The sequence below is a fragment of the Sinocyclocheilus grahami genome, unplaced genomic scaffold (assembly GCF_001515645.1).
Source record: "Sinocyclocheilus grahami isolate Dianchi unplaced genomic scaffold, SAMN03320097.WGS_v1.1 scaffold1470.1, whole genome shotgun sequence".
Lineage (NCBI taxonomy): Eukaryota > Metazoa > Chordata > Actinopteri > Cypriniformes > Cyprinidae > Sinocyclocheilus > Sinocyclocheilus grahami.
This window is the reverse complement of record NW_015506649.1, coordinates 178746-190348: the sequence shown is the minus strand read 5'-3', so window position 1 is coordinate 190348 and position 11603 is coordinate 178746. Positions and strand designations below refer to the sequence as shown.

Here is an 11603-nt window from a genome sequence, read left to right as displayed (position 1 = left end):
TCTGGCAGGCGGGAGAGGCGGGAATGAGCATGTGGCCCGAACGCCACATCTGCACCTCATCAGCAGGCCTGCCTGCCCTTCTGGAGCATTCCACCGCTGCGGTGTAGAATGACAAGGGCGCAGGCAGACTCTCATTATTATCAGGAAAATGGGAAGTCACATTATGTAACTCTGGCTGTGCTGTTTCAGTATCCAAAATTTTATAGAACTTGATAGTCCTGAAGGTTTTGGAATTCAAGTTTCGGTTTCAGAATGCTGTGGTGCGGATCCACTGAACTAGATTGGGAAGAACAAAGCTTCTTGGAGTGTGTCCTGTTTTGATTGGTACAGGTGTGCAGCCCCCCTGTTCCAGCAGACCTGTTTGAGCTTGCTAGAAGAGCTGCACTACACTGCTACCTTGTGTTTCCTAATAAGCTAAAGACCTATTCAAATTAGTCTAGTTTTTCTTTAAATTTTTTGCAGATGTACTTTTAAGCTCATCCAAATCGAATAGTGTTTTTCTCACATAACCTTGGTGAAAATTACTGTGCAAATTATCTACAGTGTTTTGGCTGTTTTTCAAGGTCCTTTTGAGAAATCAAGTCCGTGATTTGTGGTGTATTATTTTTCCAGATCGCTTCTCCTTATTTATTTTGACCTTTGTTGAATTGTTAAACTAAAACTAAATTTAGTTTGTTGCGCTGCCTGGTACATCTGCCGACTTTCTGGGTAAAATAATACTTTATTTTACTCCTGTAGACTGTCAAATAGAAAAAAATTAACTGAATCAATTAGGAGATTCAATTCCCGCAATTTCCTCAGAAGATCCTCTCCTTAAAGTCTGCATTAAAAGGAAATTCATCCTATCTGTTTTAAAAATGCATCTTCTTGATCTTGTGAACGATTAATCCATGCATGTTTCATTTGTAAAAAAAATAAATAAATAAATTGAGCTTACAATTCTTAATAATGTCATAACTCGATCTTCCAGTGAAATAACAAGCTTCTCTTTAGTGACGTATGTCAGACTTCTCCAGTCATTTAGTAAACTCTGCCCTTTCTTACAACTGACTGCAAGCTCACATTCAGATCTGCCTCCATCCAGTCAGCAACCGATGTACACTCTTAAAAATAAAGGTGCTTAACAATGCCATAGAAGAACCTTTTTGTCTAAATGGTTTCATAAAGAACCTTCAACATCAGAAGAACCCTTCTTTTTAACAAAAGGTTCTTCGTGGCGAAAGAAGGTTCTTCAGATTATAAAAAGGTAAGAAAGAGATGGTTCTTTGTGGAACCAAAAATGGTTCTTCGATGGCATCGCTTGAAGAACCTTTTGAAGCACCTTTATTTTAAAGAGTGTTTACTGCACCAAGTCCCCTCCTACATTTTTAAGTTTTTTTAATAATCCATTTCCCTCTGATCTAGGGCACAATGTGGAATAAATGATTTATCGCTACCTACTTATATCGCAACTTTAACCCTGTTGTCACGGTCCTGTGTTCCCCTGCCTGATTCTCCTGTGTGTTTCCCCATGGACTTCATTACCCATAATCTTTCACATTCCCTCACCTGTCCCTTGTCATTAATTACCACCACCTGCTGCAGCCACTTTCCTTCTACACATAAAAGACCATTCATTTCATTCCCTCACTGACTGGTTTCAAGGTTGCGCACCTGCCTGTTGCGCCCTTTCTAGAGTACCCTTTTGGATTACTTTCATTCTCTGGGATGCTCTTGAATCTGGACTGTTGTGCTCCATCCATTCAGCTATTCTAAGGAAAGTAATTGAATATTACTCCAGTTCTGTACCTTTTTGAGACTGCTTGTGCCATGCATCATTGGATTTTTTGGATGATTTATGGATTTGTAATTAAAGAGCACGTTCACTTACCTTACTTGCCTCTCTCACTCCAGTTTGTGACACCTTTAAAGTCTGACACAAGAAAAAAAATAGTCAGAAAAAGTGTTGTCTATTCAGACCACATGCCCACATCTTTTTATAATCCCAATCCCATCTGAATAATTAAGTGAAGGCCCTTTGAAACTGAGCGAGATGCGGAAAAGTGATGCGAATCGCTGACAAATGGTGAGCGCGAATTGATCGCTGCCTGCTAATTCACACCTGCACGCTCATATATGTGTCTCGTATATGGCATTAAATTAAGATAAAGTTTGGTTCCACACCAGAAATGCAGATCTATGATGCTTACAAGAATACATCTTCAGATATAATTAGAGGTACAGTTAGCATCAAGCTACACTTCAAAATCCACTTTAAACTATCATTGAGTGCTTGTAATAACTTGCGATTTTGATCTAAAGTGGATTTTGATTCTATAATAGGCAGACATGCACTCTTTGTATGTTTTATAATAGATTGAACACTACATCTGCTTATCATTTGTCATAAACATCCTTTATTGCTATAGAAATACCATGAGCTGCATAAAAAACGTACAGAAAATGTTTTGTCATAATCACGTCTATTTGCTTTCATATTTCATGAATAGAAAAATGTTTCTCAATTTTTTTTATATGCGTAAGGGCAGGAGATATGATAACATGATTGACCGATCTTGAGTGAATGGGCTCTGACTCATAACACTCGTGCATGTAGCAGAAAACGCAGTGTTCCCTTCAGATCACATAATTCAGTGGAGAATTAATAGAAATGATATTCTGTAAAAACATGTGAGAATAAATCTGCTCTCGGATACCAATGATAACAAGAACTCAGCATTGCTCTCTTCCGGGATACTGTGTTTGTTTTGTTTTTGAAACAGTGCCACCAATCTCGCCTATTTGTGCAACAGCAGCTGCTCCAGGCGCATGATCTAAAGCTCAAATCTAATTGGATGGCCCGTTTCATCGCAGAGTGTCGGGGGGAAAATTCGACACACAGGTCGGAAAAAAATCCTTGATTTTTCACGCCTATTGTGAATGGCTCCATAGTGAACAATCGTTTTTGATTTAAGAGCGTCGTCGCGCTGAACATGCACGCCAAATTTTCACGTTCAGTGTGAAAGGGCCTTGAGAGTTCCTGAGAACCTACTAGAGGTCCTGTGAGCATGTGTGCATGTTTTATACATGAGTGTGAATGTTTGTTTATGTGCCTGCTTGTGTGGTCCCCTATAAACATTTAACTACAGCCAAACGCGTGTTTCTTGCTCAGAATTGGACTGGATGAATCATCCTAAATGAATGAAGCATGGGGCTCTTCCTGTGTTTGACTGTGTTAAGTGTGTGTAGTTGTGTGTTCTGTGCATAGAGTGTCTCACTTGGTCTTGATCCTGATGGTCTGGCAGCTACTGGCTGCCAAAGCAAACTGTGAAGATCTTTTCTTCTGCATTCCCAGAGTGGAGGAAGGGGTCCCCAAAGGGATACGCATGGACATGATGACTAAAATACCTATTGCAAATTCCATTGCTTATTATTAGGCTACTCAATTTAACACAGTAATTAATGTGATTTATTATTTTTAAAAAATAATGATGTGATAAAAAATGAATGCAATTAATTATTATTATAAAATTTTTATTTAACATGGACATCACAGTTACGTTGGACAAACCATATGCACTTGCTTAAGTGTTTTAGCACACATGCTAATTTTCAACCCCAGTCCCCGGGAGGCTTTTCAAAAAGCAAAAAAAAAAAAAAGCCACTGACTCTGTGAACTCATTTTTTTTTTGGTGCCGTCAGAGCAATTCAAGCATGAAATACCACTCTTATGCTTTTGCGAAGTCTGCTATTACTGCTATTACTGCTACTACGGGCAACATGCCTTGCCAATCCATACTTACTGAAAGCACACAGCATAGAAAGAGTGGAGCTGTGCACACAGGCCCAGCTCATGTATTCGAAAAACAGCTGGAAGGAACCCAGCAGAACAAAAAGTTCAAAGTTGAGCTAACTTTTCACAGCATCTTAAAGACAAACTTGAGATGCTGAAAAAGGTATTATGCAATTTGAATAAGATTTGGATTTGACAGCCCTACTTATTGTATGCTGTCAAACTCTTAAATATGTTTTTATTGTTCTTAAAACACTGTCTGCACAAAAAGAGACAGATCTACAGATCTTTTTCTGTAAGGCAGGCATTCAACCACATGTTAAAGCAAGTCCATATGAGAGAAGCTCCTTTTTCTTGCTAATTTGGCAGCCCAAGTCTTGAGAAAATACCCTGCACTTATATGTCTGTTACTGTGGTTAGTTGAGAGCCCAAGTGTTTGCCTGGATTTCTTATTTGGAAATGTTATAAAGTGCTCTCTCTTAAAGGAATAGTTCACCCCAAAATGAAAATATGTTGAAAATGTACTCACTCTCAGGCCATCTAAGATGTAGATGAGTTTGTTTCTCATCAGAACAGATTTGGAGTAATGTAGCATTACATCACTTGCTCACCAGTGGATCCTCTGCAGTGAATGGGTGCCGTCAGAATGAGAGTCCAAACAGCTGATAAAAACATCACAATAATCCACACCGCTCCAGTCCATAAATTAACGTCTTGTAAAATGAAAAGCTGTGTTTGTAATAAATTCATCAAGACGTTTTTAACTTCAAACTATTGGATAATATACAAGTCCTCCGTCCACAATATTGCTTTTTCTATTGGAAAAATCGTCTCATCTGAAACAGGAGAGAAATATGCACAGATCAAGCACCGTTTACAAGCAAATACTGCCTAAAACAGTTGTAAAGAAATATACTGGTGGATTTTGATGTGAGAGGACAACAAGGGATGGACTGGATGGATGGAAGCATTATTATTATTTATGGACTTGCATTTTGGCCAGGAGCGATGGTTTGAAGTTAAAAAGCAGCATTTCACTTTACAAGATGTTAATTGATGGATGTGGATTACTTGTGGATTATTGTGATGTTTTTATTATCTGTTTGGACCCTCATTCTGACGGCACCCATTCACTGCAGAGGATCCACTGGTGAGCAAGTGATGTAATGCTACATTTCGCCAAATCTGTTGCAATAAAGAATCAAACTCTTATTTCATGGCGTGAGTACATTTTCAGCTAAATTTACTCCTTTAACTCAGGTGTTCACTTGAAGGTGTAATGTGAGTGGCCAGCGTTTTGTCTGGGCAGATTAATGCATCAGTCTCATGCATTGTGCTAGTTTCCCACAAGACTATGAAGCTTTCAAGAGCTTCAATCCTTGTCCTTAAACCTGAGATGCACATTACATATCTTGCACATTACAGAGCTGAGAACATGTTCTTGTCATAATGACAGCACAAGAAAGCAACGGGAACAGCAGCTCAATATTTAGACACCGAAGTGAAGGGGAAGTTTTAGCCATAGGGGAACATACAGGATATCATTTGCTGAGATAATCAGTGGTTCGCTGACAGCCTGGAGTTGATTTATGGTTTCCAAAGTTCCTCCTGCAACACTTGATACTTTGCTTTTGTTTGTGTGTCAAAAAAAGAAGTAAAAGTAGAAATACAGAACAAGTTATTGAAATGGATTGATCGAGGGTCAGTGATATATATTGTATGCTGTCTGATAAACTATGCAATAATAGATTACTATGCAATAGTTTGTTTGGAAAGAAATTAATACTTTTAACCAGAGGATGAACATAGGCTTTAAATTGATCAAAAGTGACCGTAAAGTCATTTTTCTAAAAAAATAATAATTTTATAACAGTTTACACAAAAATATTAAGCAGCACAACTTTTGTCAACATTGATGATAATAAATGTTTCTTGAGCACCAAAGCATATTAGGATGATTTCTAAAGGATCATGTGACACTGAAGTCTGGAGTAATGACTGCTAAAAAAAACAGCTTTGGCATTACAGGAATAAATTACATTTTAAAATATCTTACAATAGAAAACAGTTATTTTAAATTGGAATAATATTTCACAAAATCACAGTTTTTACTATAATTTTGATCATATAAATGAAACCTTGGTGAGCATAGGAGACTTCTTTTAAAAATGTTCTATGTTCCTTATATTACATGTTTTAAAGCATGATATGGATTTTTACTGACATTTTCCAGGTATTACAGACCTTGTCTTGTGTGGTTTATAGTGGGGTTAATGGGGCTCATTGTAGTTGTGCTTGTTCTGCTGCCCTCTGCTGGTGGTGTTGAATGTGATGTGTGATGTGGCATTGTGAACGCCCCTTTCTCTGGCTTCAGCGCTCAGACCTCTAAAAACACCACACAGTCATATTTTGGCAAGCACAGCAAAGCTTGCAGCTATAAAAATGGAAATTCTGCATAAACAGCCATTTTCTAGTGTGTTCCCAATATGCTCCAGGACAGTTTTGGGACTGTGGTTTTGTAACTGACCAGATCCACTTAGACTTACTGTACTGACAGTTATAACCCAGCTTTCATTGTTTAAAGTACAAAAAAAAAAAGCTGTTGAATGTACATGTATGTGAATTCTATCTGCTTTTGTGAGCAAATCATATTTATAAAATCAAGTAACATTGATTTAAAGATTAGGTTTATAAAATATGTTGACATGTTTTTAATATGAGTTTGTGTTGCAATACGACTAAGTTGTGTTTGGTTTTAATTAGTCCTTCCTGAACTGATTTTTATTAGTTTATTAGTTTGTACTGAACCGTTAGAGCTTTCTAAATGTGATTTTTCCACAGCTGAGAAAAATGAAGAAAAAAAAATTCCTAGAGATGTGGCTATTTTTAGAAAGGAAAGAACACTCCAGAAAGTTTGTTTGTGGGTTTTCCACTTCAAATAAAGGAAAAAATGCATAATTTTTTCCCCCTATTGGCAACCATGAATTCCCTCCACACATGCTAAACTGCACCCACAGCATGTGACATGTTGTTAACCGTATCTGTAGTTTTGATTGGTGAATCTGTGCTCACTGTTTTCTGTCGTGGTGTCCCTCACAGGTGGATAACGCCAAGGTTCTTCACTATGTTGGAGCAGGGGTGGCCTTCCCCACCAGTATGCTGCTCGTGTGTCTGCAGTCTGCGCTGACCTACCGCCTGGCGAAGACTCAGGGAGAATATAATGTGGGTCATTTGCGCCTCTTTATGACCCTGCTGGCCTTTGTAGCCCTAGTGCTTAGTATCCTTTACACTATCACTCATCCTCATGTTATTATATGGGATATTTGTATTAGGGCTGTAAATCAGTTTAGGTTATTGCTGTCATAATATCAGATTTTCACTACATGATTATGGTGGCCACAATAATTCACAATAACGATATTAATGCAATAGCTATAGAAAAAAAAGGTCAAATCTATCTTTAACTTTGTTTATTTTGTTTTCTCTTTTTTTGGTCAATAAATCACAGGCAAAATTAGAGTGTAGGGAGCTGGAGAGAGAGAATTAATATGTTTAATTATTTGCTCTTTATTAATTTATTTTCTATTCATTATACCACCATTTCTCAAACCACCAAAACCAATATCAAAACAGCTGATTGCTTCTGTATGTTATTTTCATTTCTAAATTCATTTTCAAATATTAAACACTGATTTTAGATTTTTCAGTATGCATTTAAATGCACAGGTAATGCAAGCACCAACCTCATTGCAAATCTGCAAAGTAAAATAAATATTGTAACAATTTTGCCACACTTTATTCATATAATATTAAATTAGTAACAAAACGTTTTTAATTAGACTAAGCAACCAAAGCAAATTTGGTGAGTAGCCTGAACTTTTTTTTCTCAATTGGATTTGTTGAAATCAAATTGACTTTGGAGGGTGTGTGGTTGAAGTTAACAGAATTAAACAGCTATGATGTAAAAAAAAAAAAAAATGCATTAAAAACATTAATGGATTAATTTCGACAGCTGTAACCTGTAGCTGTTATTTTTTCATTGGTCATGTTTATTGTTGCAATATTCTCAGATCTCACTTATTCCAAGAATATCCTGTTGTATTGAGCTTTCAGGTTTTGCACTTCTTTTCTTTGCCAGTCAGTGAGTTTGTGCATGTTCTTCCTGTAATGCAAACAGGCCTTAGTGTTCACTATGATTCCTTGATGAAACTTTCCTCAGGCGGGGTGTTTTTTGTTCAGGAGAGTTTTGTCCTGCAACATGCATCAGCCATTTTCGAATGGGTCTTCTGTGTTATTATTATGCTGTTCTACGGCACATTCGCGTTTGAATTCGCCGGGATATCTAGTGACACAATGATGGTGCTGGCTCGAGGGCAATCTCTACAGTCCGTAAGCCGAGACCACAAAATAGAGTCTCTTGCTGGGGCCAGTCAGCACCAGCCTGAGAGCCTGTCCATACTGTAACCTCAGTGTCTCAGATCTGCCAATCTCCCTCAGCACTAGAAAAGAACACTACAACCGCAGAGGGAAAATGACAGAAACTGGACCTGGCTCTCATACAACCGGCTTACCTTTTGCCAAAGAATCCAGCTCAGATTTTGCACATTATTGAGAGATTTCTTCACTCTCTGGGGACCTTCTGAATCGCACAGCTTCCATACTGGGAAAAACAAAGTTGATTGCCTGGATGTGTTGGAGTTTCCATTAGATCTTATTGGGATTTTGAAGTATCTGTGTTACTTGGATAAAGGAACTACAGACTGCTAGTTGGCTAAACTACATGCGTCCATTGGTGAAACTAGAGGACCGCTGCAACAATAGCATAATAAACTAATCCGAAGCCTTCTGCAACCCTCAAGCATTTTAACAATGGTTGTTGTGCCAATTCCAAACATTGCAAGACAATGGATCCAAAAATGCTGATGTTTTTCTGTGCCTTTAGGGTTTTTTTTTTTTTTCAAAGGCAGTGATGGTTAAATCATATAACATTTTATTGTCACATATCTCTGCTGTTTGATAACTGATCAATGTGGTTCATTTTGCCTTAATCACCATATGCTGTCTGAAATGTATTTTTCAGGAGATTGCCATTACCAGTGTGCCTTATACCAAAAACCAAATACCGATATTTAATAGAAATGTATGTCAATTGCCTTGAATATATAAGGCATGTATTTTTTTCATATGCAGCAAAAATTATGCTAGTTGTAAACAGCTAAGCTGAACGAGATCCGCAAAAACTTCTCGCGAAACTGGTGCATAAACTTATCACATTAAGTCTCCAGTAATTGGTAGAGTCTATGAGTATTGCTGTACATTTTGACCAGATGTAATTGAGAAGAGAGTTCTGTGGTCAGTGTGATCATAGGTTTCTGTCACTGTGGGAATTATTGTGTGTTGAGTGGGGGGTTTACGGGAGTTACAAGGAAGCGTCTAGTAATGAAAGACTGAGTTTTCTCAGAAGCTGCCCTTTAATGTAAAAGGTGACTAGTTTAGGTGTCTTAGATGTACAGTAGGTCTCTGTGAGCTGTTTTTTTTGCAGACAAAATTAATTGCAGCAGGACTGCAAGTTTATAATTGATTTTGTTTGTTTTGAAAAAACTGATGCAGTTTAGTTTACATTGGTCACACTACACCACTAATGTTTTCACACTACCAGCATGACAAAAAAAATCATATTGTTCCTCAGTCATTATCAAGGGAGTTTTGTCATTTAATTTGCCAGGATAAGAGCCATATTTATGCTTCTCACCATTTGATTCCACCAGTGCTGTCCTGAAAACATCTTTCATGTCATTTCAGTTTACTAATTCTCTTTGCTCAGGAATTCAGATCTGTCTTTTGCTGTCACATATCTTCTCTCTGTGTTCCAGACTGCATTGATCCACCAGATATGAGTAAAAGTTTAACTGTTTCAGTTACTTGTTTAGAACATTTCCTTCATGTAGCCAGAGAGTTTTATTTTGCTTGGATTGCGTCATTGGGACTGTTAACCCCATAAATTGGTTTAATTTGTTGTTTAAAGGATTGTCTCAGAAGTACTTCTGATATTGCTTAAAGAAATAATTCATCCAAAAATAAAACTTCACCATATACTCAACTTCATTTTTTTTTAATTCAAATGCTATGATGTTCCCTGTGAAAGTCAAAAGAAGAAATTTGAAGCATTGTTGTGCAGCTTTATTCCACACCGGACAATTCACAGTAATGACCACCATAAAAGTAGCTCATAACACTCATTTGGTGTATTTCAATTGTCCAACAAGCAGTGTTTTTATTTATTTTATTTTTTTTGGTGCTTAACAGACATGGTCACCATGAGATGAATTTTTAAAGTAACAAGCAAAGAACCTGCATCTTCAAAAGTTTGCAACTATTCTCATTTTGTGTTTCAAAGGGGGAAAAAATAAACGTGAGGGTGAAAAAGTCATTTTTGACTAGTTAAGAAACCTGTTAAGAGTCATTTTCCTGCGTTACCTTTTGCCTAGACTTGTGTTCCTTCATTTATTATCTATTAAGTTTGCTTAAACTTGGACTCTGGAGTCTGACGGTCATCATTCAACAAGACTCTACAACACATTAGCATTTAATGATATACCAGATAGCAAAAAATATCTTCATGTGCCTTTGTTTCAACCAAAGATTGCATCACTCATTGGAGAAATGTTTTGGGGTGTTTGGTTGTGCTGTAAATTTGCCTTAAAATATATGGAAATAAAGCAGAATCAAACATTACTCTCATGAACTTTTCTCTTATCTCTGTGAATGAACTTTGCTTAAGTCATGTAGACTGTCACACAATTCCTGTTAGTGGTCATCATGGCCTTGGAGTTTATTTAAACACATTGAATTTGTTATTCTTGTTTGACTTATCAAATGCTTTGCTTCAGTCACGCTGGTTGGCATATTAACCAATAAATGAGTCATTTATTGTGTTTAAAGACATCCATTCTGACACCAGACATATATGAAGAATTTTCCACACTTTTAATTATTCACAATTATTTACATGTCAGATCTCAAATTCAATCTTAAAGACAAAAGTTGAACATCTGAAAGAAAACGGTAAGAATAAGATGGTTTATAGAGTTTTTAAGGGTTAATGCCTCTGACTCAGAAATCTAAAGAAAACAAATGAGTGGCTTTCACACACATCTCAAGTGTGCAACATTATCTGGCTTCGTTCATTACTGAAGTACATAAACACACATGCTCACTCTCCAGTGGTGACAATTAATGTAAGACCAGCACAGGATCTGTACACATAAACAGCAATATTCTAAAAATATCCCTCTGCCATTATCAAACATTAATGAGATTAATGCAGTCACAAATGAAGCATAAAAAGCGAATGTTCTTATGATGCAAGAAAAAGGCACACAAATGAGAGCCTTTTAAGACTGTAAATATGATGCAAGGAATATGATTCTCAGATTGTATAACATGTATAAAACCTAAAGCTCCCAATGGTTCACATTATGCTTATAACAACAGGTTGCTGTAACTCAGGTTACAGCCACAATGAAAACCCGATTAAATAGAAGCTATTTGACTCATGATAGAGGAAAAGAAATTGCAATGTAGTAAATTCCGAATAATTGTGATTTACATAATTTTAAGTATAAAGCTGAAATGTGTTTTTTTCCCCGTTTTTCCGAACCCTCCTCCGTTGATCGGAAAAACAGATAGGCTATTCCCGCCCAAAACTCCCGCCAGTGTTGCTGCTGACAGAGTAATATTTTGATAGCACCACAGAGTCACAGTACTTACAATTTTTAAAGTAATTAATCTTAGGGATGCACGATATATCGGCCACCATATCGGTATCGGC

The 11603-nt window shown here is 37.1% G+C and overlaps 1 protein-coding gene across 2 annotated transcripts in view; it reads left to right on the top strand.

Moving 5' to 3' along the window:
* The window catches only part of LOC107570530 (transmembrane protein 150A-like), a 51515-nt gene that overhangs the window by 38862 nt on the left and 1050 nt on the right, over positions 1-11603 (top strand). The window contains exons 7-8 of one of the 2 annotated variants that reach the window (XR_001607048.1): positions 6872-7049; positions 7992-9140. Coding sequence is in view for 1 of the 2 variants with exons in the window: in XM_016256755.1 (XP_016112241.1) it covers positions 6872-7049; positions 7992-8236 (423 nt within the window). In the remaining variant the exon portion in view is untranslated. Of the gene's footprint in view, positions 1-6871; positions 7050-7991; positions 11053-11603 lie in introns of those variants that run through there. The other variant, XM_016256755.1, reaches the window with a different exon arrangement.